The sequence below is a fragment of the Mus caroli genome, chromosome 2, assembly GCF_900094665.2.
Source record: "Mus caroli chromosome 2, CAROLI_EIJ_v1.1, whole genome shotgun sequence".
Taxonomy (NCBI): domain Eukaryota; kingdom Metazoa; phylum Chordata; class Mammalia; order Rodentia; family Muridae; genus Mus; species Mus caroli.
The window spans coordinates 129,172,015-129,199,272 of record NC_034571.1 but is presented as its reverse complement, the minus strand read 5'-3'; the positions used below and the strand labels follow the sequence as shown (position 1 = coordinate 129,199,272).

At 40.0% G+C, this 27,258-nt stretch overlaps 1 protein-coding gene across 3 annotated transcripts; it reads right to left on the bottom strand.

The window, feature by feature from the left end:
- Positions 1-617: 617 nt before the first annotated feature.
- Positions 618-26,830, bottom strand: Ankef1 (ankyrin repeat and EF-hand domain containing 1). 3 transcript variants are annotated; one of them, XR_002377431.2, is made up of 12 exons: positions 26,566-26,830; positions 25,230-25,401; positions 21,467-21,858; positions 18,413-18,612; positions 17,328-17,477; positions 16,266-16,389; positions 12,590-13,412; positions 10,636-10,862; positions 9,431-9,591; positions 8,400-8,537; positions 7,336-7,554; positions 618-827 (listed from the first exon to the last, which is right to left on the bottom strand). XR_002377431.2 is itself a non-coding variant. In XM_021156910.2 (11 exons), exons 3-11 carry the CDS (start codon positions 21,810-21,812, stop codon positions 7,396-7,398), a joined length of 2,328 nt encoding a protein of 775 aa, XP_021012569.1. In that variant the 5' UTR covers positions 21,813-21,858; positions 25,230-25,401; positions 26,566-26,830; the 3' UTR covers positions 7,261-7,395. The 3 variants fall into 3 exon arrangements, 2 of the variants coding, with proteins under 2 accessions (XP_021012569.1, XP_021012570.1); XM_021156910.2 differs by lacking the exon at positions 618-827 and having other exon boundaries at positions 7,261-7,554; XM_021156911.2 differs by lacking the exon at positions 618-827 and having other exon boundaries at positions 7,267-7,554; positions 18,399-18,612.
- Positions 26,831-27,258: the final 428 nt, after the last annotated feature.

Here is a 27,258-nt window from a genome sequence, read left to right as displayed (position 1 = left end):
GTAGGAGTACTAATGGAACACAATGAATGGATCATCTGGTGGAAATGTGGCATGACTGTTAGGTAGAAGCTGAGAAGTGAGACAGAGACAGACACAGCTATTGCCTGGGATGGTACTGAAGGCAACGAGGGAGAGAGAATTATACTGGCTTCTCCACACCTCCCTCTACCTTCTGTCTCACACAAGATCTCCATTCTCTGAATCCATCTGGAAAGCAGATGATGCAGAAATCTGGGAAGTACAACCTGGATCAGTTACCCCTTGTAAAGAGCAAGGAAAATGTTTAGGGATTCCATTCCCAGCACTAGATAAGCATATGCTGAGTGAATGAATAAAGTGGAATGTGTGCAGAGTTAGGGTTGCTGGCTGACACAACATGACAATACTAGCCTTTGACAGTATAGAAGGTTTAGAAGTGAAGGATGATGGATGTACCTGGGAGATACATAGAGGTCCCTACCTAGGACATTATCTAGGGATGTATCGTATCCCTGGCTATTCCTTTGATGTCCTATTGCTGATAGATGCCCCCTCTGGCTCTTTCTTTAGCTCTGCAGTGTTGCTTTGGCTGGGGGAATCCATTCAGACTTATTCAGAATACTTTGTATATTGCTCATTTTATTTTATATGTTGATTTCATTAATTCCTACGAGGAAAGTTGTACTTTTCATTTCCTTAGGCAGGAGCTTGATACTGAAGCCTCAGGAACAAAGACCATAATACTCTCTTAGTTTTAGAGAATCAGGGGAGTTTTTCAAATCATCAGGTAAATCACTATAATCTAGGGGGGATCAGATTTGTGTATCAGTTCCTCTTCAAAGTCTTACCTAGAAAGACAAAAGGGAAACATATCAGCATTAGTAACCCTGAATAAATACGCAGGCATAACACACTAATGCTTTACTTGGGATAAAAGAAATCTCCACAGACTTCCAGAATGCAAACAGAATATTTAGTTCTTCCTTGTTACCCAGACATAGCTAGATGCAGTAATTACTACCGAAGGATCTGAGGATGTTATCATGAGCTTCTTTGATCTGCATGCATGTTCCATTTGCCTTCATTTGTAATTTTCCCTTAGGATTCATAAGTTAAATAAACAGAAAGCCACAAAAATCGTATAGGCCATAAAAATGGTTTTTACAAAATCCAATAAAGTCCAGTTGGCTTCTTGAAATTAGTGTCATTATGCAGAAGGTATCTTAGCTTCCTCCTTCTCTCTTCTTATACCACCCTCCATCAAGACAAGATGTGAGTACAGTGGGTGTCTTGGGTATCATTTGTGGCTCCACATTGAATTTCTTAAATTGAAAATTTAATATAAGTTGCTAAACTAACTTTGCTGGGTCAATTAATTTGTACCTAGTAGATGTAATCTTATCCCAGAACATGGGGAAGAAATCATCTTTCTGTCTCTGATGTTTTTACTTTCCAATGTCTAATACTAAACTAGCAATGGGACTTTGAATTGCGTTCTAAGTAGCTGCCAGTTTACATTGCTGTTCTCATTCATTCTTCAATTTTATTCTTAGTGGTGAATAACACAAGTTTGTGAAATCACATTCATTTGAAAGAGAAAGCATGATATGCAAAATGACCTCACAAAGAATTACCTTCTAGACCTCTGCCTTAAGACTTTTCAATCAAAGCACGCATTTGTAGAAGCTGTTGCTAGTATCCTATCCAGATTCCCTTGGCGAGCTTGTAGCCCCTTGTGTCAGCTAGCCCATCCTGTGCTCAGCTGATGAGAGTGGAGGCTCAAAGCTGCCTCCCTCTCTGGAGTATTATTCTTGTGTACTAGATCACAAGTCTCCCTCGGCTCCATGGTCCAGGGTTCACTCTAAGGGTGAAACTGCAGTTGTGGTGAACATGTGGCACAAAACCATCTTTATCATGTTGCCAATAGTATCAGAGAGAATCAGAAATGGGAAGATGTCGGGGCCAGATATAGCATTCAGGGACACACTCTCAGTAACCATCTTCTAGTCACTTCCCAATAATCTATTCAAATTTCATATCTGCCAATGAACTATACCATTTGGAGCACTAATGATCTAGAGGTCTCAGGAAATGGCCTCACAAACATGCATGTTGGTGTGCCCTAGCTGATTGATTAGACCCTTTTTCCCTGATAAAGGTGATAATGAAGAGTGACTCACGCCTTACCTGATCGGAGTCACTCAACACCCAGCCAGTTGATGATGGCTGTGAGGTTTCTCCCCTGACCAGGAGTTAGCTAATGTCTGATGCTAGAGGTAACAGCCCAGACCTCTTTACTGGCTAAGACAACCTCTGCTGGTACAATCCATCCTCTACAGTGTTACATGCCACAGACCAGCGCAAACTCCATCTTGATCTCCCATCCTTAATTCTTTCTCTTGCTTCTTCTTGTCCCTTTCTCTGGCCATTTTTGTGTGAGATCTTTCTGTCTACAGATTACTTGAACTTGAGATCTTGACTCAGCCTCTGTTTCTATGAACCAGTTTAATCTACAAAACTATTTTGATGCTAAAGGAAATCAACTTCTGAAGACAAAATTTTATAAAGTAAACCCTTGGGGCCACTGTCTACTGAAACTGCCACTACTAGAATTAGTACCGATGTCTTATAACAAGTATGATTTGCCCATGTCTGATTACTAGAAAGTAAATAAGTGCATGTTGCAGTCACTTAAACTCAGAATTTGGCATTTTACCTCACTAGAAGTGAGGGTGTGTCAGCAAGCTTTCATTGCTTTGCTTTCTAGGTCTAGGGCTGCTCCTCTTCCTTTTGCCTACTTTGGTTTTCCTTTCTGCCTGATGGTTCACATTGAACCACAACTGGCTACCAAAGTATGCAGGCATAGGGCGGTTTGCCCTGAAGGTTGTTAACACATCTGGATGGTTCCTGGGAAGCTGCCATCTGAGCTCACACAACTATTATCCCTTCTTTACAAATGATGAAACAAAGACTGCGTGGCCACTGGTACCTGGCAAATAGACATACAGTTAGGAAATGATATGAAAGATTCAAATCTGAGTCTGGGGATGAAGCTCATGCTTTACCCATTGTCTGCATGGTGTAAAATCAAATAAACACCTTCTACTACTGTGCCATGCACCCATCTGCAGTTTCTCCATGCTTTCTAGAAGATAGCTATCATGGCCTTCCTGAAATTACCCTTGGCACTGAACAATATTTCTTCACCCCTTAGCTGGTAGGGAATAATGGTGTTTCAGAATCCCAGATGCATACACTAGCAAGATTTTGCTGAAGGGACCCAGATATAGCTGTCTCTTGTGAGACTATGCCGGGGCCTAGCAAACACAGAAGTGGATGCTCACATTCAGCTATTGGATGGATCACAGGGCCCCCAATGGAGGAGCTAGAGAAAGTACCCAAGGAGCTAAATAAAGGGATCTGCAACCCTATAGGTGGAACAACAATATGAACTAACCAGTACCCCAGAGCTCTTGACTCTAGCTGCATATGTAGCAGAAGATGGCCTGGTTGGCCATCACTGGGAAGAGAGGCCCCTTGGTCTTACAAACGTTATATGCCCCAGTACAGGGGAATGCCAGGGCCAAGAAGTGGGAGTGGGTGGGTAGGGGAGGGGGGTGGGTATGGGGGACTTTTGGGATAACATTGGAAATGTAAATGAAGAAAATAATTAATAAATAATAAAGAATCCCGGAGGCCCAGATCTTTTGCCGATGTTCTAACACCCGCCCCTTTCCCATTCCCCGGAGTCCCTGCTAGACCTCTTTCATTTGCCTATCCTGTATCTCACCCTGTTTCAGGGGTGCTCCCTTCTCAGGTTGCTTCCTCTTCAGTTCTTAACTCAAAGTCTCCCACTAGAAAAAACTGTAGACACTTTGATATTCTAGACGGCTGTGTACCAACCTTTCGTCTTTTAAAATAACACATGTCATTTATTTCAAAGTACTACATTTTCATTGTTAAAAAATAGAAAATACATGCTAAATCAGAATAAAATAGAAGCTAAAATAAAATTTATACCCCAAACACTGCAAACACAGAAAAACCTAGAAAATATCCATTGACACATTGCAAAATTACAAGTCTGAGATGTTGTATAGTCTGTGCAGTTATCTTTTCATGTAACATTGACAGATTTTTATGCCAGAAAAGCTTCCTCTCCAGAATGACTGTCATGCACACACAGATTTTTCTACAGTTTTTGAAGTTGACACCCAGCTCTTAGCTCCTGTTGCTGTCCATAAACCACTCAGGGGAACAACACCAGTGCTTTCTTTCCCAGAGTATTGGAGGAACTCCAACTTAGCTCTGTTTGGTCTTAGCGTTAAACTCCACTTGAATAGCCATCACACACAGTTCCATTTCAAATGAATTAAGCCATTAGAACGAAAATAAACATTTCATATATAGAGAAAGAAATTAGGAAATTAGAAAGAAATGTGCTAATTGGGACCGGTCTCTTCTCCACATCACTGAGATTTGAGATGAAGATCTGATACAGTGACCTCAGATCTGTTGTTCCTGAATGAATAAGTGCTTCCTTGCACATTCAAGAAATATAGAATCATGTAGATACATCTTTGTTATTAGCAGTTGAATGTTAGTGATTTCTACTGGCAGAATAAGGGACAGTTTGAGAGTCAAGCTAATCAAATGGTGTTAGTGAAGGCTGATATGGAGGAGGGAACCTTCTGCTCTAGGTTCAGCACCTGGAGCTTGTGGATGAGACTAAAGAAAGGCAGATTTATAGCAGACAAATAAAGCTTATTTATATGTCCATATTCTTGTTGCCCCATGGCAGTAAGTGGCAATAAAATTTAAGATTTTTTTTTTAATTAAAAGATTCCTGGCTCCCTACATGAATGCTAAGTACAGCATGTGTGTGCACTGTCTTTGCTGGCCAGAAGAGGGCAGTGGATCTCCGGAACAGGAGTTACACAGAGCTGAGAGCTGCCTGAGAAGGTTACTGGAAATGGAACTCAAGATCTCCGTAAGAACAACAAGCTCTCTTAACCACTGAGCCATTGCTCCAGTCCAACACTTTGAGATGTATTAATACACCTATATCACGTTATACTTCACAAATGTGTACATCTAAGATAATGTAAACTGAAATATTTAAAAGCAACTAAGAAATAAATAGAAAAGGGGGAGGAGACAGGGTACTTGGGAGACACGAAACCAACTTGTTTGGAAAATTGGGATTTCAAGAAGACAAAAAGAAGACAGGAAGCTTGTGGAAATGTTTATCGACACAGCTGCAAGTGGTCTCTTCATCAACACAGCTACAAGCCGTCTCTTCATCGTATTTGGAGCTGTAAACCTCCCCTAGAAAAGGGATCTGGAGAAAATTTGCTTGTGTTTTCCCTGCTGTAAAAGCTCAAGATAGAACAGTAATTTATGGCAGATAAGTTGTCTTGCATTTGGAGTTGTTGCCACAGTTACAGCCTTTCAAGTAAGAAATGAATATACAAGTACATACTTCTTAAATTACCAAGATCAAGGGAGAAGAGGACACCTTGACCATCAGAGGAAAGGCATACATATAAGAAATGGAAACACGACATCAAATATCATATCATTATTATACTTGTAGTACTTATCCCATAAGGAATCAGCCATGGATTAATTATAGCGAGTAAAATTCATAAACTTTACATACTTTCAAAGATACTCCCCAAGAGACAAGTACGATGTGTGACACAAACTTCCCACATTCTGATTTCGGGCTAATGTGGTACTGAAGAATGTGCATGTCACATTCTTGCTATTGTTGCCTCAAACATAGTGTTTGAATCTGTTCTTGGGAAAATAATGTGACAAAAATCGAGGGATATTTGCAAAACAACTGCCCTGTATTCTTAAATAGCAGCATTTAACGACATCTTCTTTCTAAAAAGCAATCAGGCATTACATTTAAATCCCCCTGGGAAGTTAGAAGGTTTCATGCTAGGCTCCCTTTTCCCATAATTCTTTTATCAGTGCTTGACGCAGGATTCCTTAAATTCACCTTTATTCTTTGATTCCCCTTCTCCAAACATACTAAGGGACTATGGCATCTCTAGTCATCCTTGTACAGTTTTCTAGTATCTGGAAATTTCGCTCAAATTATCAGCTATCATATCAAGACCATTTGAATGGACCCTTAGTTGCAATTTCTCCAAAGAAATGTTTATTTTATAGTAAGTAGAAGGTATGCGACTTTATCTTTAAAGCTGTTGAAAGAAGTTTTAGGATTATAACTCAGGTTATTCCCATGGTTTTGAGTGTTAGTTTAGACCCTTAAAGAAGCTACCTCTACCTAGAAACAGAGAGAGGTATATTTGGGAGGAGATTATATATGTGTGTGTGTGTGTGTGTGTGTGTGTGTGTGTGTGTGTGTGTCAGTGGAGATATAGAGATAGAGATAGAGATAGAGATAGAGATAAAGATATAGTGACCTTATAGACCTATATAGATATAGTGACCATATAGGCCTCTCCTAGGCCTCTATGGGTTCAGTCTTCCAACCAGAAGATGAGAGAGTCCAATTTTGCTTAGTCACTAGCTGAGAGTTGCTTCCAGGGGACAGAACTGCTATTCAAGATGCAAAAGCTCTACCATATCAGAGTAGAGGAAAACAGCGGCGTGTACAGTGTCGAAAGTTTACCAGGCCCATGGTGTTTGAGGCACTTTTACACTGCAGTTTGAGGAACAAATTGCCACATCTAGGGGTTATATGGCATCTCCCTTTCCTCATATTGTGTTCCCATCAAGTCCTGCTAGGATGTTGTTGATGATGATGATGATGACGATGATGACAATGATGATGATGATGATTTTGCACTATAAAACTACCCATGATCATGTATATGCTAGGTGAATTATCTACCACTGGTCTATGCACTCAGCATTTTTTTATTTGAGATATGGTCTCATTATAGCTCAGGATAGTCTCCAGTTTGCAATCCTCTGCCTCCATAGTATTGAGGTGTTGAGATTATTGGGATGTTCTACCTATACTCATTTTTTAAAGTTTTTTTTAATATGTCTACATTAAAAATCATTATTGTTAGTTTTTTTTTTTAAAGTGGTTGTGGGGATTGATCCCAGGGCCTCGCATGTGCACTAGAATTATTTTTAATAAACATAATGGAGCACATCTGATGAAGTTTTGACACTATTCATAACTGCCACGTGGCCTACTTCACACTGAATGAAGATTGGGGATTTCTATAGATAACCTGCCATTTGCTGCACTAGGAGAGGGAGCTACATGATACAGCTCAGGACATTTATAGCTGTTGCTGCAAGAACTGGCCTTTAATAACAAATTCTTAGTGGGTGAACTGCTTTGGCTTTGATGGAAATACGTACTTTCTCCAAACTTTGACTCTGGGCCACAGAGTACTTCTCCCGGGTAGCTGCTGGAGGGACTTAGTTCTTGAGCGTTGCCTCCAGTGCCTGAGCTTTCTCCGTGATGTTCTTTTGGAAAGGCATCATGAAGTCTTCAAAGTCCACCTCGTATGTGAACCTCTCCCTCCGAAGCTCCCTCTTCCTGATCAGCTCTGCTGTTGTGGCTTCAGGACTCCAAATCTTAAATAAACAGCCAAAGTTGAGGCAGTTGTTATCATGGTGGTCAACAATTTCCACTCTCACACATTTTTTATTTAACTAAGCACATGCTAGATGAACACTCCATCCATGAGTGACAGCTCTACCTTAAGACTTGCAGGAGTTACAATCAGAACTGTCAAGTACATGTCGAAAGTGCACTCCACTGTGTTACTCTATCTTATGACTGTAGTAGCTATGTGGACATCACCATTTCTGGTGAGACCCTTCTAGGAACAGAGGTCAGAAATGCTCTTCAGTTCCTCCTCTAGTCATCTCAGGGCCAATTTCTGCTTGATTCCATGATATCAACACACAAGATGAAAGGAATTGGGAAGTCTAATGTAGAAGTCAAGTTATTTTTGTAACAGAGAGTGCTACTTATTCAGCATGGTGGGAGGGGTACTGGAAAAATAACTCTTTTCCCCACAGATGTCACCACCTATTTAAGGGCAGGTATTCTAGGAGACCAGTGAGTTTGCTCCAAGATGTTTTGGTAAGGAATAGAGTCTGAGAAGTTACAATACCAAGTGTCTATAGAATATGATGACTGAGTGGCTCTAAGGAATGCCACTGACTAAAGAAGACTATAGTCCCTTAAGGAAATGTAAATACTAGTATAGACATAGTAACAAATGGAGCCAGATTTTGGGAGTTAACATTTGGTCTCACTAAGATGAATGTGGCAGAACCTGGCCAAGGGACTGCCATGGAGCTGACTGGGAGATGGGTGCTGGCATTTGCTCAGATGATCTGTGCAGTCAGCATGTGAAAAAATGACATTATGCTCTCTGTTGTATTATAGAGGCTTTCCTCAAAATACTTACCCTTTTGGGGATAAATGTGATATCAATTTTCTTGGTGAAGCCACTGGTAATCAGGGAATTGAGGTAAACCACACTTTCCCTGTGGACTTTCTTCTCCTCTGTTATTGCTGGCACAGTGTAAATGGATGACAGTGTTTCCTGGAAAAACAGTTTTAAAGTATAAATTGCTAAAATCAAGTGTTCACTAATATCTTTTTGTCTACATTTTACTTTGGAGTTAGGAAAGAAGGAAATTGATAAATTTGAGATAAGACAGAATATTATAAATACTGTAGCTCTAGGCATGGTGAGCTAATTAGCTTGCCTTGTTGGACTTCACTTTATTAGTGAAGACAGATAGCATGGGTTTTCAAGGTACCTATCCCTGATCTATGGATATTCATAGGACAGACTCCTACTAAAATGATAATGGTGTGTTTAAATAGGAGCTGCAGTTGGTGGGGACCCCACTGCCACAGTTAGTCCACAATCAGAACTCTGTCCCTTCTGCCCAGTCCCGTGACCCAGCTCCTTCTCTGCTGTCTGCATTCCCCAGCCCACAGTGTGACGGCATCAGGGCTTTTATTTATTTACTCTCATTGCCTGATCTCTGCCATACAAGGATCTCCAGTGAACCGTGTGCTCCCCTAAAGCAGCTCCAGCTTGGAAATGTACTTAGGACATCCTTCCTAATACCAATTTCTTCTTCACTGTTTTTCCTACTATGTTTGGGTCATCTCACCAAATCTGTAAAATTTAGGACCATGTAGATACAAATTTAACATCAGTTCTTTTTTCAATATCCTAATCACTTGATTGAATCATTTGTATTTCATGTGGATTCTGTTTACAATGAATACTATATAGAGTCTTCAGTAATAGAAATTTTCTTCCTAGATAAGCCTTTATAGTTACATGTAATTACATATGTCTTTGTAAAGGTTCACATAGCATGCTACTTTCCCTTGTGCAAAGGCATAGCATAATGCCACTGATGCTCCCAAGGTTTAAGGATGTCCTGCTACTACTTGATAGCTTCTTTTGGATTTTACCTCTTCCTTCTTAACATCCGTGCCTTCTGTCTTCAGTTTAGGAAGCTTGCCTTTCATTTTCTGATTATCTGCTTGTTTAGGCAGGTTATCTAGTTTTTCTTTTATCATATCAATTATTCTATAATCAGCATATGCCTTTGCAATATCCATGGCAGCATGTCCTGTTCCAAACATAAGCATTAATTGAAAGTCACAATAAACCAATTCAATGATAGACTATGCAGAAAAAAAAAATCAGCATGTTATCATATGGCAGTGCGAATTCACAGAACATGATATATATTCTCCAGACTGAACTTTATGACCAGTACCCAGATTTCAAGAGCCATTGACAAATACAACTTCTTTCTTAAATCCTTTGACCATGTATCTTAAAATGTCAAATTAGTTCTCGTCACCACCCCACATCTTTGTGTGTGTGATGATTTTTTTTTATTCTTCCTTCTATGTTGCAAGGAAGACCCCACCAAATGGCCTGGGAAGCTGATGCTCTTAGACAGGTATTATTTTACCTCCAACGTCAGCAGGCAATTCTAAATCACCAATAACACATAACTAATGATAATACTACCTGTGATTCAGGGACAACTCAAAGAATGCCTAAAGCAGAACAGAGTTTAGTCAGGGCAAGGGGAGGGGAGTTAAGAGGGTAGTAGAGGCAGAGAAAGGCAGAGAGGGAGAAAGTAGAGAAATAGAGGCCAGCCATGAACAAACAGGTGGCGAGAAGGGGTAAGGAAATGGGGAGAGAGGGACAGCAAGAGGGCTAGCGGGAGCAAGAGAGCAAGAGAGAGAGGCATGAGAGAGAGGAGGGGGCAAGCAGCCCCTTTATAATGGGTCAGGCCTACCTTGCTGTTGCTAGGTAACTGTGGGGCGGAGCATACCTGGCTGTTGCCAGGTAACTGAGGGGTGGAGTTTAGACAGAATGCTAACACCTTCCATTTTATTATCCCAGAAATATTTTGTTCTAACTTTACTTTACAAAAATATCAGCTTTAAAGATTACAAACATAAAGAGCTGAGCCTTTAAACCAGTGGTTTCAAAACAGCTAGGTATTAGAGATACTTCCCCACCCTATGATGAAGGCTTGTGTTTCTTGTGTCAGTACCTGGGAAACAGTTTCTCTACAAGAGCAAAACCAACAGGATTTGGAATTTAAAATCAGTCCCCCTTTCTCACCCCACCCATCAGCAATATGAATGCATACCTTTTCTGTTTTCAATCTGGAATTTGGCACCCATATCAAGTAGGTATTTTACAGTGTCCAGTCTACAGCTTTCAATGGCTCTGCTTAACGGAGTGGAGTTGTTGATTGATGTTGCATCTATTGAAGCTCCAGCTTTAACAAGAAGCTCAACAATATCTTGCTGGCCAGCATGGCATGCAAAATGAAGTGGAGTCCATAGAAAGTTATCTGTTGCATTAACATTTGCCCTATATAATAACACAAATACAATAAATTAAGAGTTCTGGTTAGCCGGGCATGGTGGTGCACGCTTGTAATCCCAGCCCTCGGGAGGCAGAGGCAGGCGGATTTCTGAGTTCGAGGGCAGCCTGGTCTACAAAGTGAGTTCCAGGACAGCCAGGGCTACACAGAGAAACTCTATCTCGAACCTCCCCACCCCCCTCAAAAAAAAAAGAGTTCTGGTTGTTTCAAACCTTGGACCCTAAAGAGTCAAAGTAAACAATTCCATGAAATTTTAACCTCATTAAATTATCAATCAGAAGAGCTCTGAGGAGAATAAACTGTAAATGTCCTTATACTTTCCTATGCAGCCTTAACTTCTTTTGTGTGTATGGATATGTGTGTGTGTGTATAGCTTTTCAAGCTAAACAATAAATATGTACAATATATAAATATACAATATATGCACAATATAAACAATACATATATTGTTTATAAATATTGTTGTGCATATATATGTGCATATATATGTATATAATAGGAGCTGCAGTTGGTGGGGACCCCACTGCCACCATCAATCCACAATCAGAACTCTGTCCCTTCTGCCCAGTCCCGTGACCCAGCTCCTTCTCTGCTGTCTGCATTCCCCAGCCCGCAGTGTGATGGCATTAGGGCTTTTATTTCTTTACTCTCATTGCCTGATCTCTGCCATACAAGGGTCTCCACTGAACCGTGTGTTCCCCTAGAGAAGCCGCAGCTTGGAAATGCACACACATATTATGTAAGTATAATATATATTGTTTATATATATTGTTGAGCTTGAAAAGCAAGTTAGTTGCTGGGAGTTATATATTTTTTTTGCAAAGGTTAAAAAGCAATAAAATTCTAAATTTAAATCAATGAAAATAAAAGCTGAGCAAAAATATAAAATGTACATTATTCTACTTTGTGTCTACTTTCTCTGCATATTTTGAAATTTGAATGCTCATTATTTTAAAATCTAAGCACTGTAATATATTATATAAAAATTTAGTCATTAGAACTCCACTACACAAAAGTTATTTTTCAATTAATGCAAATGCCATAAAATACTGTAACACCACCAAATGTCTTTCCTCAAGTATTTGCAATAATCGTGCTAATAAAAGCATTGCATATTTTAAGTCGTTTAATCATCAGTGAATTTGGAGCTGGGTCCTATTAGATCCTATTGCACACTTGGGGAAACCAAGGCATAGAAATATTCTAAACTTGCTTCTAGTCACATAACTGTGGCAGAAATAGCAAATAAACCTGGCAGTTGTTTTTAGCTTTAAGAAATAAATGAAAAGACTATGCCTTAAAGATCTCTATAGATCAAGTCACCTCTCTGGAGATGGACTTTAGGAAATGGAGAGGTAGGCATGCTTTCTGTCACCGTGGCAGTCCTTCTTGTATTTGCCTCGTCCTCCATAAAAAAGGCCAATTAAAATGTGACGCCACACCATCTTATCATCTAGGTAGAACCCCAAGGCAAAGCCAGGTTACCCAATCCCTAGCTTAAGAAGCAAGAGATAGCAACTAGAAGACATCACCACCAGATTAAAATTGTCTTCACTGTGTGATCATCTTGGTGGGCTACCGTCTGTGCACCCATGATGCCATGCCCTCCTTTGCCTACATCCTCTTTTCAGATCCTTTGGGCTGTGCACTGCAAAGGGACCAACAAGCACCAAACTCGAAACCTGAAACCCAAAACCAAAACCTGAAAGCGTACCCCTTTTCGATAAGAAACTTGACCACATCAATGTTGCCGCTGGCAGATGCTACCATGAGAGGAGTCTTGTAAGTGTTGTCCTTCATATCTACGGGTATTCCTGTTTCGATGGCCTTTTTCAGAGAGGCCAGGTCTCCTGCTTTGGTGATAAAATTAATATTTGCGAAGACCCTACTCGGATCATCGATGTACCACTCGGAATCATCCTGGATGGGGTGCTCGGGCGGGTGGTCCCGGTTGAACCTGTGGCTGTCCGTGACATTCTGGTAGGTCTCAATCATGTAGTAGGGCGGGCCCCCATCTGGCCGCCGCGGGAAGGCGTTTTCTGGGATGGTGCAGATGGGGAGAGGCAAAACAAACTTGCCTTTCCTTGGCTTTTTGCCCAACCCTCTTTTCTTTTTCTTAGGCCCGAAAGATCCCAATACGTATGACTTGCTTAAATATTTGGTTCCCTTAAAGAACTCATTAATGTTGACCCCGCCTCCTCGACTTTTTTCGTGCATTTGAGCAACCGAAAGCAACTGCTCTGAGGTGGCATACTCTTGCCTCTCCTCCAGGGCCACCACGAAGTCATCTTTGCTGACTACACCATCGCCCCTGTCCACGAACTTAAAGGCGTTCCGAAGGGAGGTCTCGTGCTCTATGGACCAGTCATGCAGCCTGAGGGCCCAGAGAGGGTTAGGATTTTTTGCTCCTGTCTTTGCGAGTTTAGCGGCAGTCCGCTCTGCTCGACGTATTTCCTTGCTAGCAGCTTTAAAGCCTCCATCTTTCGCCACAACTCGGGGTGTTTTATGTTCCAAATTTTTCCATTTCAGGTCACATCCTATTTTTAGAAAAGCACCACTGTTAATAATATGCCAACGTTAACTGCTTGGCCCCACAAAGCAATGCTCCCAACTATTTTCTTCATTTCGTGTAGTCAGAAGTTGGTTCTTACAACTGAGATATAAAGAACAAACTAAGCCATTTGTAATTACCAAAACATTCAGCAACTTATTTTCCTTAGAGCTTCATTTGAGTGAATTCGAAGTCACAAGTTTACAGTATGTATCTGCTCTTAGGTATCCCTGTAGATAGACAACTTCGATAAAATGAAGATGTTTGAAACAAATATCCGTGGGGTATTTGCTGGGGAGATGCTGCTAACAGGGAAAGAGAGGGAGGGTATCCTAGAATTCAGTAAGAAGTTTCTGGAGCCAAACAGCTTGCGCAGGCCTCCGTCAGTTCAGACTATAGCAGGAAGCTTGCTTATCTTTTAACATAATGCTTTTACATGCTGAAAGAATATTTCATGTTTCCTCCATTAGTTGAGGATAACTTATTCTAGTTTGCTGTTTTGGGTTAAGATCATGGGAAGAATCTTAGCAGGTGAAAAACTAACTTGTTTAGTGAAAGCTAAACATTCCAGACTTGTGGTTGTATACAAGATAAATATTAAATTCATTATTTTAACTCCTTACTTAAAGATAAAAAATTAAAAAGTCTGCGCTTTTCTAATTTTATCAGGGAATGTTTATTGTTACCAAGAAGGATATAATGTGTCATGAGATATTAAAAATACATCATGTTAATAAGTCTATCTATTAGGACATTCTTTCTGGTTTTCAATCCAGATAAGGGCTAGGCAGCTGTTTTGCCAGCATGACATAATAGAAACAGACAGGCAGCACTGTGAGATTTGAATCTTTATTTCTTAGAAGAAGAAGAAAAAAAAAAAGATGCCAATGATGCTAGCTTTGTCAGACCTGAGGGTGCAAGGCATGCTCCTCCTTCTATGTGTTGGGGAGAAGAGAGAAGTAACCCTCTTCCCCCCAAAAAGAAGATGAAAAGAGGAAAAAAGGTTTTGAAGGAAAAGAGGTTTTCAAGTCATTCTTTATTGGAATTGTCAAAGATTTATATTTATACGAAGGTTAATAATCTTTTGTTTGTTTTGTTTGTTTGTTTGTTTGTTTTTGTTTTTTTGTTTTTTGAGACAGGGTTTTTCTGTAGCCCTGGCTGTCCTGGAACTCACTTTGTAGACCAGGCTGGCCTCAAACTCAGAAATCCGCCTGCCTCTGCCTCCCGAGTGCTGGGATTAAAGGCATGCGCCACTACGCCCGGCTGGTTAATAATCTTAATAGTCAACCTTAATTGAAAACCTCAGAAGGGTCTGTGACAATGGAACCTTTGCAAATTTTACACTGGGCAATTATCAGAACAGTCACTTACTTGGAAGGAGATGGGGGACAGTCCCAGGAGGAACCCATGGCATGGAATGCCACGGGCATGCTGCTGCCTTCCTGTGACTACTGTGCTTTGTCTGGGATTCTAAACCCACAAAATCTCTCAAGGCAGTTCTTTTATGTTCACCCCCCTTTCCCCAACAGAAAGCTAAGAGATTTTTAAACCTGCTTTAGCTTGCCCTCCTAGTAAGAAAACCTTCTGGTGGTTAAAAGACTGGTATTCCCTCTGATCTGGTCTGATACTTCCAAGCACTCTACAGATCTCAGAGCATGTTCAGACATTGGTTTTAGGAGAGCATCTTAGAGACCATCCAGGAAGATGGACTGTTCCTGTATCACCAGGTCAAGCCTTTGCCTCTCAGGTTGCGTCCCTGCATTTTATCCTAGGATACATTATCAGTGGAGTTCATGTCGGGGGGCATTTGTCCCAGCAAGAGACCATTCGACATATGAAGGCTGATGATGGACTCAGTCTTGAAAGATTCCTAATGTTTAGGAACCTACATTGTCAAAAGTGAAATGTCAGAATAAAATGTTGAGTGACAGATTTAAAAATAAGACTAACTAGACAGTTTTCTGGGCAAAAATTGCATATGTCAGTTTGGTTAGTTGTTAAAACAGTTTATTACTGGGACAACTTTGAGCTTATAAAAGTAAAACCAGGTCCGTTATACTATTAGTTATATGAGTCTGTCAATTGTATATATTAATGAATCTAAAGTTTATCTGTGGAGGGCAGAAAAAAACACATTTTTACAATACAGTTGTATGGATTTTTAAAAAGTATTTTTCATAAACTAGAAAAAACATAAAATTCAACAAAGTGCTAATGCATCTCTACAGGAATTAGGCTTAGGATGTGCACTCAATCCGTGGGTAACTGACAAGGCTGCTTCTATGCTGTTCAACTTAGCTCGCTAGTATTTCACTGTAACCCATTTTCTAAGCTATTGTCTGCATTTATGCGTAGATAACTTATGTTCCGTAGCTTTGAGAAGATCTACACATTATATGTTTGTTTACATTTCAAGTTTTTCATAAATCTTCTCCGTCTTTGTTATTTCTCATACAGTATTTCCCTTAAAACTACAAATCACTCAGAAATGATTCGTTGTCCAAATTTGACATGCATTTAAAAAATAATTAAAATGCAGATATGATAAAATTATTTTCAATGTTTATCTTCCTTGAGATTAATGTTGGGACTCTTAAAGTATATTAATCAATTATAACACATGAAAATCAAATCTCTTTTGACTCAGGTTTTAATTCCTCTTCTGAGTAGATTCATAATTCAATGGGCAATTGTATGAAAAAGTTCAATTTTCATCCTACATTGGAAGCGGATTGGTGACTAAAAGTTAAGTAGATGATAAGTGACAGGCCTGAGTTTTCTAATTATTTATGGCATGGGTAGAGCATAAACACGTCAAACAGAAAACTGCCAATTTTACCTCGCTGAGCTATATATTTACAGCAATCTGCAAAACCGCCCATGGCAGCAAAGTGAAGTGGTGTGTTCCCATCCATTCCAATCAGCCCCATGTCTCCATTGTAGGCAAAGAGGAGCTTCAGAATCTGCAAAGTACAAAGAGAAAAATAGGAATGTTAATTTACTGCAAGATTGACAGCTAGACGCGTGCCCTCGGTTCTGTCCATTGCCACCTGTGGCTGTTGAAAATTCAAACTGAAATGAAGTTTTGAAATCCAAGCCATTAGTCTTCTTGGCCCACATTTGAAGTGCTTGAAGGTCATGCCCTGCTGGGGTATAGTAGGTTTTCATCATCGCCAAAGGTTCCAACAAGCAGCCTTGATGACAGAAACACCCAGGCATTGTCACTTGGTGGCAGGTAACTCCAGAAAGCATCAGAGCATGGCAAATGCAATAAGAGAAGCACATTCTTTACTCATTCCAGATTCTACTGTTAGATGTATCTTTACCATACAGGAAAGACAGCATGACACAAACAAAGGCAGTGTGTCGAGGCACAGAGAATTGAGGGAAGAATCTTTAGGTGAGATGCCCAACTTCACAACATAAGATAGCATTGATTCTGTATCTGCGACCTATGTTGCTAAAGTGTCAGAATGCTGAGACTTTAACATTAAGGAGTATAATTAGGTTCACAACAGGGAGACAAGAATGTGGCGGCCCTGACCTCCCCATGAGTGGATCACAGGAGACTTGAAGATTTCAGGAACCATCAGAGGCATTGCATAGCATGATCCTAGGTGGCAAGATTTTTACGTGTCACAGTCAACTACATAGAAAAATATTATCAGTAACATTCAGTTAATAAATTAGCAAATATATAGAAAAGTGAGTAAATAAATAAAACTGGTAAAGAGTCAGGATATGTGGTCAGAGTTAAATTTTTATATTTGGGAAGATCAAGATAAAAACAACCTAGGTAACTTAAAAAAATATATGCCTTAGTTTAACCTGTATGAAAAAGAAACAAAGAAAGAAAAAGAAGGCTTTAACAGTCAAATTTAAAGCAAAGAGCAATTATTACATCAAAAAAGCCTCCTTTGGCAGCAAAATGAGCAGCGTGGTGTCTATCATTGTCATATGCGTTCACTTCACCTCCTCTTTCCAATATGCCTCGAACTATTTCCAGCACCCCTTCTCTTGACGATTCCATCAAAGCTGTGCGCCCTGTGGACTGGACACAGATCAAATACTGTTTACACATTTAGGCATAAACTACAGTCATACAAATGTGGGCTCAATTCACTGGATTCTAGCTATATGCTATGAGGTTTAATGGTCTGCATCTTTACAAAGAGGAAACACTCAGTCCACACTATCTAAGATTGAAATGGAATTTTAAAGCCAGAGCCCAGGATGCTCTACCTTCCCCTATAGGAATGTCATGCAAACAAGGCAGTGGCCATGGAGAAAGCAGAATATAAAATATAAAAGGCAGAGGAAGGGAAGGAGCAACAGGCTAAAATTAGGCAGAATTTGTTTTCTAATGAGAAGAACATCTATTCCTGAAGGTCTAGAACTGATAGTTACAAAAATTGAGAACCCCATATTACCAGCTGAAAAGAGGAATCAATATATATCAATATATAAATGAGTGGAAACAGAATTTTCTTTCTACGGAGATATATTTTGTTAGATGGCAGTGATACCATTTCTACTTGCTGTAGTGCTATTCTGACACTATGGGTAACAAGGACTGATTTCCAAATACAATTAGCAAATAAAGTATAGAATGGTACCGATGTGAAGAGAATGAATTGTGTCATTTTCAGCACTTTGGATGGAGATGAACAATCTATGAGCTACCAGGACATATTTACCATGTCCACCCCTCCCCCACACTTCCAACATGCATGCCCTTTTTCATATTTGTTTTATTTTGAGACAGGGTCTTACTTGTGTGGAAGGCCTAGCATGTGTAGATCAGGGTGGTCCCAGAGATCTGCCTGCTTTTGCCTCTCAAGTGCTGGGACTAAAGGCATGTGCTTCCATGCTGGACCCCAATTTTATGACGAGAAAGTGCAAAACAACAACAACTACGAATACTACTACTATTTGGCTGTGTAATATAGTAGAATAAGGAAATATTAATCACAGGGATAGTCATACTGTGTTGATAGCATTAGGATTGGCTCCTTTCTCCAAAAATGTCAGGCACATATCCTTCACATCATGTGCTTCCTCGCAAGCTCTGAGGAACACTGGCTTCCCTTCATAGGTGATATTGTTGACATCTGCACCATGGTCCAAGGCAATCAGTGAGCATCGATAGTGCCGCTTAGTGGGCAGGATGCAGTAAAACAAAACACCTGCAGAAAAATAGTTCTGCCGTAAGAATTCCTTATCCAGTAACAAATGTGCAGCCCTGAAACCATACATAGAAGTTACATCATATAGAGGTTATATTTATGTATATATAGATATATAAAAATACATATATGCATCTATTAATAACTAATGAAAAAGAGGTCATGAATTTGAAAGAGAGCAGGGAATGGTATATGGGAGGATTTGAGGGAAGAAAGGGAAAGGGAGAAACATTATAATTAAATGAGATTAAAATCTCAAAAAACTTACATATATTTGAATTTGCCAAGAAAAAAAAATGGAGAATTTAAAAGACCATAAACATGTCGTCTTTGACAGAGTTAGAAAACAGCTAAAGCTAAATCTTACAGGACTTGTGCTAGGGGAGAACTGGAACTCTGATATGGAGTCCTTGTTGGCCCAGGGATTTGGTAACTTATGGTCCATACCCCATGTGACTCTTCAAATCTTCAGGGCTGTGTGTGCCTGAAAATTTTTTGGGTATCCCGAGTTCCATTTGAATCCGTTTATAGGGAGCAGGATCTCTGATTCATAGCACTAAGAAGAAAAACCAACACTGTTCTGCTATTTAGCTAAATCACTTTGTTCCATCCCAAAGAGGAAAATGCTAAATATGCATACCTGGACATAGAGGATACTCTATACATCAACATACTCTGTGCTAAACATGTACTATATACCAGATAGTGTTACAACCTTAACAAAGTGAGCAAGTTGTAAGTAAGAGTTAAATTCCAAACTGATGTTGTAAAGAGCTTGTGCTGCAAGGTGGCTTCATTCAAAAATGAGCTACAGCCCCAAAGAAACCTGTGACCTATGAAAAATACACCACAAGAAGGACAGGAAAATGGATCATAAAAGGTAGGTAAAAAAAATTCAGGTAAGACACTGAAACTTATAGAGGAGAAAGTGGGGAAAAGCCTTGAAGATATGGGCACAGGGGAAAAAATTCTTGAATAGAACAGCAATGGCTTGTGCTATAAGATCAAGAATTGACAAATGGGACCTCATAAAATTGCAAAGCTTCTGTAAGGCAAAAGAAACTGTCAATTAGACAAAAAAGGCCACCAACAGATTGGGAAAGGATCTTTACCAATCCTAAATCTGATAAGGGAGTAATATCCAATATATATAAAGAACTCAAGAAGATGGACTACAGAAAATCAAACCCTATTAAAAATGGGATACAGAGCTAAACAAAGAGTTTGCAACTGAGGAATACAGAATGGCTGAGAAGCACCTGAAAAAAGATGAATAACACTTATTTTATTAAAAAAAAGAAAATAAACTTCATTACAGTGTTTTTCAAAGTTTATTCTATACAACTTAAAGTATGTTTGATGCCATGTGGAAAAACTGCTTCATGGCCAAATAAACATTTACAAATATTTTGACTTTCTCCCAGCAGGAAGAAAAGAGGATGTCTCAGTTTGTTTTATTCAATGGATGGTTAATGAATTCAATAATTCCATAGTTCATGGAAGACATCTCAGAAAATGGCATTCTATGAAATGTTAGGATGGGTTGTTCTCATTGTGTAGCCCAGGATGGACTGAAGCTCACTATTTAGACCAGGTATCATCCTTTAAACCAATATCATCCTTTTGCCTCTGCATCTCAGGTGTTGGGATTCCAGGCATGGACCTCTATGCCCATCCATTCTAGGAAACTGGAGAGCTGCACTGTCAGTATTTACATTTTTAAACTGTATTTGACCTCTACATGTTTAAGTTTATTTCGTTATGTGGTTCAAGTGCACACTCTATATCAAATATCAAGTTGGTAGTGAATTACAAAATGGGGTTTCCTACTGACAGAAACTATTACTGATGTAAAATGCGATTTACTTCGTCAGTGTATATTAGTGTCAGTGACTTTGTAGTTGTAGTTATCCTCTGGGACAACTGAATCCATCTATCACTTTATACTGAGTATGTCTGTAACTCTTTTGTTAATTTTCATGAGGTTGCCTCAACTCTGACATGGAACTCAACTAGGCAAAAATCCCCAGACCACCATTTTGGGATTGATAGCTTGTCAGCAGAATTGCATATGCAATTAATCTAAAAAGCCACATATGTGTAATATTTCAAGCTACATTTCCAAATGTATTAAAATTTACCATATAAAAGTTGGAGTTTTATCAAATCTACCTTAGTTTTCACAGGCTCTTAAATGCAGTCCTTTCTACACTAACCTTGGAACCAGACAGGACAAAATTCAGCTGGAGTCCTAAGTCTAACACAACTGTGTTCTAGAAGGCAAGGAATGCTTCTTTCTAAACAAGATTTTACACTTTACCATAAATGATTATAATAATGTCTGCATGTGTAAAGTTGAAAGCTGATCTCACTTGAAAGAATCTACCAAGCCAGGCAGAGGTCATACCTGAATAATCTCATTATCTGGGATCTGGAAGCTTCTTGCAAGATGGTGCAAGACTAGTCTGAGCTGAGACTCAATCTCAAAAATTAAAAAAAAAAAAGAAGCAGCAGAAGGAGAAACAGGAGGAGGAGGAGGAGGAAAGAAGGAAGGAAGGAAAAAAAGAAGAAAAGAAGGAAGGAAGGAAACCATCAAATACAGATTAATCGAATTGTTTTTATGTGTGTGGGCGTTCAAAACTTGTTTCTCTATAATATTCCTAAGCCATTTTAGACTATTAAGAGGGATAGTCTAAATATATTTAGGTGAACCAATGGGAGTTGAATCTTTTACTTAAGATATTAACTTACTTTGAAAGCTGGGAAACAAACAAACAAAAACATTCACTCCTTGCTTTCTGGCTACAAAATGAGCACACTCTTATCAGAATGAGACAGAGTGAGGGAACTTTACCTTTTCCTTCATTATCAACTATTGTCATATCAGCTTTGGCCTTGGCTAAAATTTCCATTGACAACTCATGGCCGAGCTCGGCAGCTCTCATGGTCGGGGTACAGCCCATGTGGTCTTGCACATCAGGATGCGCACCAAGTTTGAGGAGGAAGCTGACCATGTCAGTGTCGTTGGAAATGGAGGCTAAGTGGAGAGCACTCAGCCCATCTATGGGTTCAGTAAAGTTGATTAGCTCAGGGTATCCAAGCCTGGTCAGCTTTTCTATCTGCTTCTTGTCTTTGTTGCGAACACACTGAAGAACTCTGTAGATCTGTAAGTTCTCAAGTCTCTTGTCTGCCAAAGCCATGTTTGACGCTTACTTCCTTAAAGTGCCTTCTGGACTAAGACAAAAACTACAAAGCAAAAAGGGAAAACACGAAAAGGTTAATTGTTACTGTTGTTTTTATTAAGTTATAATATTTTAAAGCTTAAAAAGATTATATATATACATATACATATATATATAAATATATATATATATACATATATATATATAATCTTTTTAAGCTTTAAAATATAAACTATATATATATAGTTTATATTTAAATATATTATAAATATAAACTATATATATATATATATATATAGTTTATTTGGCCATTCCCTTATTGTCACACTCAACCTTTCTGAGTTGCCCTAGCATTTACAACTGAATTGCCAACATAAGGATATGGGTTCTCATCTGTGGCCCACGCCATTATTTCCCCTATATTGAAACCTATGCATCATTTAATCATGTTCAGTAAGAACATGAAAAACTGGGCTGTGCGAAGTAGCAATAGTGGGAGGCTGCAGAAGGCAGGAGTGTTCACAGAAAAGCACTGAAAAACCGGGAATTTTAATCATACAAGTTTGTCTCAAACAAGGAAACAAATAACTACTAAAAAGAAATAAATACTCGCTTTCCATCCAGAAGGTTGGGAGTGAATATTGTTAATTGTCTGGTGATCTTTGCTATCCGTAGAGCCAGACCTCTAACAAATCCCCAGATTTTTTATCCGAGATTCTTCTCTCCCTAGAACTTATCTTTAGCTTTGTTTCTTCCCAGTCACCAGAACCCATCCTTAGGGGAGATGTCACGTATACTTTATAGTCTGCTGACCTCTGTGCTATCTCAGTCAGAGCTATCTTAGTAGATCCTAGGCCATTAAACTATAGAACCCATTTCATGGTAGAGGTCACATGTACTTTGCAAAAGAGTTTTGATGTAGTCACACCTTAAACTGTATTGTGCACACTGGACTGGGATAATTGTTATTCCCAGGAAATTTTTGTTTCCAAAATTGGGCTGGATTTAAATATGTCTAAAATAAACTGATAAACTGGCCTAGTGTCAGACTCTGTAAGTTTTGATCCAGCACCAGCTCAGTCATAGTGACCTGAATTTCATTTTACCTCATCCAGATCATTTTGCTACCTTTGTGACTCTTGCAAGGATCCCTGCAGGAGGCGACTTTTCCATCATCTTAAGTGAGGTTTAAGGCAGCTACGTGGAGGAGAGACAACCAAAATTTTCATAAATAGTGTCAATGCTAAATTGGGTACTCTAAAAATATATAGAAAGATAATCGTTTGGATAAACAGCAGACCCTGCTTATAGATATGTTTAGCTTGCTTGTATTTTTCCTGGACAAAAAAAAAAAAAAAACCTCTCTCATTATTATATGAAGAATTAACTGTCTTTTGAATGGGGCTTTCTTTATGCCCATAGAACAGGACTTCATCTGTAACCACGGCAAGGCCCACTAATGTGAACCATCTCTCCTCAGGTGCACTGAATTGATCAACGGTAGACACTTAGGGTGTGCTGGACAGTCAGCATCCACAAGGCTCTCTCCATCAGAACTATGTGGAAAGGCTGCCATTGCTGAAGCTACCAAGCAGTGAACCATGTTGCTGGGGCTATTGAAGAAAGCATACACTCAAATGAAGAAAACTGGTGGCATGAGCTGTATGTGCACTGGGTCTCACCCCACCCCCACTTTATATTGAAAGTTGCATGAGAAAAATCTAGCTCTCCTCCTTTTCCTTATGTCTTAACCTGGCACCAGGCAGTTAGCCATATGTCTTACTGCTTCCACAATAGCCCCTATATTCCATTCTCTAGTTAACAGCTGCAATGGAGATGTTCTACTTTATGACAAAATCAGCAAGTATGTACATTCTTTCCCCCACCACAAACTAGGGAATGTTCTAGGGCAATGCAGGGGACCATTGATCCCCCGGTCCTTTTTCATGTCACCATAGGCAAGCCAAGTGTCTCCGATTGCCTTTCTCCTTACACCACTGCCTATTCTCTGCTGTGGTCTCTGCTGGCTCTCCTTTTTATGCTTGGCTTCCTGTTGCAATGTCTTGATAGGTCTCTATTTATCCTTGGGAACTCTGTGACTAGTGCCAACCCCTGACCTTTATCCTTAGTTTACGCTTCTGATTCTTCACTCTCATGTTTTCATAGCTCCTGTGAACTCTCCCCAGAGTGAAAAAAAAAATCCCAGTATTATCCTTCTGTATCTAGTGTATGTAGTGTGTAGGTGCTGGGACACTTTGTGACCACTGATGGGCTGCCTAGGCTTCATCAGATGGTCCTGTTCTCAGCAGCATTTATTGGACAAGGTGGAACACTAAGAAAGTTAAATAATAAAGATGACATGAAGGGGGACATGCTAGGGAATATCCAGGGACAACTGAGGGGTTGAGATAGAGAGTGGATACAGACAAAATATATTCTGTGTACATATGAAATTTCCCCAAGGAATAAATTAAGTTTTCAAAGTAACATGACCATTGCAGAATGGATGCTATTCCCCTGATCTTCTCCATTTCTTCCAATTTCTGGTAAGGGGAGCAGCACTCATCCACTTACTCAAGTTAAACCTAACCTCAGTTGCAGTTCTTTCATTTTCTTTCTTCTTTTTTTGTTTTTCTTCATAGAAACCTCCACTCAAAACACACCAGCAAACCCCACGATGCTCTGCTCATAGTGTGTATCTTTGACAGCCCTTGGACAAATAACTGCTAGGCTTCTAACTTGTCCACCACAACTTCAACAGACCTACTTATTCCAGTAGTTAGACAAGAAAGAAGTCCTTTCAAACTGTAGATCAGATAGAATCACACATGCTTTTGACCCCTAAAGTTCCAGGGTGAATTATTTTAAAATGTAAACTGTCACCCAGGGGCTACCAATAGGGCTGTACTTGCTTGATTTCATATCTTCCCATACCTTTATCTACTAATTAAGCCTGGCTTTTTTTTTTATCCAATTCAAAGTAAAGTGCAGACACATTCTAATATACATATCCCGAACTTGAATCTATTAGGTATTTTCAGTCCTTTTCATATTTTATCTATATAATGAAGTGAGCACAAATAAAATATACAGCCAAGTCTACACAGCAGGTCCCAGGACAGCCAGTGCTGTACAGAGAAACCCTATCTCAGAGNGAGGGAGAGAGAGAGAGAGAGAGAGAGAGAGAGAGAGAGAGAGAGAGAGAGAGAGAGAGATTGATTTAATTTGAGAGTGATTTAATTTGTGCTTTGTGTATTTTTCCAGTTAGAATATGGTCATCATATAAGATTTATAATACTGCTATTTCTCTACCCCCTAGAACCTGCATTATATGAGGCATTTCATAAGTACTTTTCTCAATACTTAAAGGTTAAAAGAACTGAAGAGGAAGCATGAAAGAAAACCCCCGGGTTTCTGGTTTGAACCACTAGATACCTGTATCTGAAATGGGCTGCTCATGGTAGGCTCCACGTTGGTCAGGCAGAGTAGACAGCCCTTTGGCATGCTGAGATGATAGACAAGCTGATATCCACTTTTTTAGATGTCAGGAGAGATGTCTGATCCAGGTCTGTGGTGGGTTATGAGGTCTTAAGCAGTTACAAGGCAGCTGAAATGGAGTCAAGAAGAGCAACCACTGATACTGAATCTATAATGCCAAGCCTTCCCTCAGTCCTGTCATCTGGCCTTTTCTCCTTGGCTGCCAAGGTATCAGCCATCATAAAGGTAAGAAATTAATGCCCTGCTTCCTTGCTGTAGCCTGGCTCTTTCCTTCTAGTCTATCTCTAGTATGGGGTAGACTAGGAAACCAGACAATGTAGTTTGTTCAAATCTTTGTATAAGCAGGCTCTACCTAAGAGTCACCCAGCTGCCTTCGCAGCATGGCTTTCTGACAGTCATTTCAGATGCATTCACAGTTCATGTGTGGTGCAGCATCTTGCTCCACATATATCCACATAAGTATGGAATAGCACAAGATGCCTCTAAACACTTTACACGAACCAAAAACATTTTATTTGTGAGGACAGAGACTTCACAGTCAGGTACTTCGACATTCTATTTATTAAAACAAAAGCATGTTCAACAACAACAACAACAAAACTGGCATCGTGACTTAATCAATCAAGCTCTATGGATGGTTCAGCAGCCCTCAGTCCCTTTTGCCTCAGTAGAAAGACAGTGGGACATAATTTCAGTTTCTTGTGTTGAGTGTTTTATTTGGAATCTGAATATTCTTCAATTATACCCCTCCCTTCCCTTCTTCCTTTCTCTTGTCTGGTTCAGGTGACTTTCAGGCACATTTTTATGTCTTTATATTTTCCACAAGGTCCACAAGATGGGGATGGTCCATTAGAGAAATGGGTGAAGCTACTCTTGACAGAGGAGTATAGCAGAGGGCAGTCTATTGTGATGGCTCCTCCTCTGCATCATTTTCACCCACTGGCTGCATACTTGGACAGGTTAACTCTAAGAGTCTATTCGGTGACTTCATCTCTGATGAAGTTCTTCACCTTGTGGGGCTGGATCAAAACCAAAACAAAACAGAATTCTTGCAAAATATTTAGACAAGTCCTTCAGGACAGGCTGGTTAAAAACAATCTCCACCTCTGTGTTTTGTTTCAGCCCACCCATAGGCAACATTTAACATTGGAGGACTTTTCTACTGGGCCTTCAGATTTTGTTCTTGCTTTCCGAAAAAAAAAAAAAAAATCTAGAGACGAGAAGGGCAAGTATAGATGTGATTTCACAGAAGAGGGTAGGGCATACATTTTACCTTTTAGTCCTAGAGGGGATCAGGAGCCAGATCTCTCTGAGCACTTGAGTCCCTGGTCTCCTGAGGGCCTCCCTGGTTCTGATCTCAGTTGCCTGGGACTGGCTGGAGCCAAGGCTTTAGGACCCAGTGAATCACCCTTCTGGCAGAGCAGGCCAGCCTGCGAGCGCGCGGGCAGCAGCGAAGGGTGTGTGTGTGTCTGCCAGCCTGCAGCAGGGTGACCATAAGAGGTGATGTGCGGCCTTGCCAGGCTGGGCCCACTGTGAGCTTCACCCACGCACAGCTGCTGCCAGGGCAACCGCGCAAGTGCTCGTCTGGGCGGAGCTTGCGTAGGCCCCGCCCATCGCGGGGCCGCAGCAGAGGCTTAGCTCCAACTCCTAAACAGAGTGCAGGGAGTGGCACAACAGGACTCAGTCCTTTCCTTCTGTTCGCCAGCCACCTTCTACCCTCAATCAAAGCATAAATAGAAAAAGGTAGAGCTGCATATGGTAAATAGTAACAATCAAATACACAACGGTTTACTGAGTCAAATTAAGTGGAAGTGAAAAATGCAGTAAATTGTACGAAGAGAAATGAGTTTTGAGTATTCATCCCTAAAATAACTTATTAAATACGTGAAAGTAAATATGGAAATAATTTTATTTAAGAGCCATCCCCCCTATCCTTCTAGAGGCACATTTTGAAAAATTGAAACAT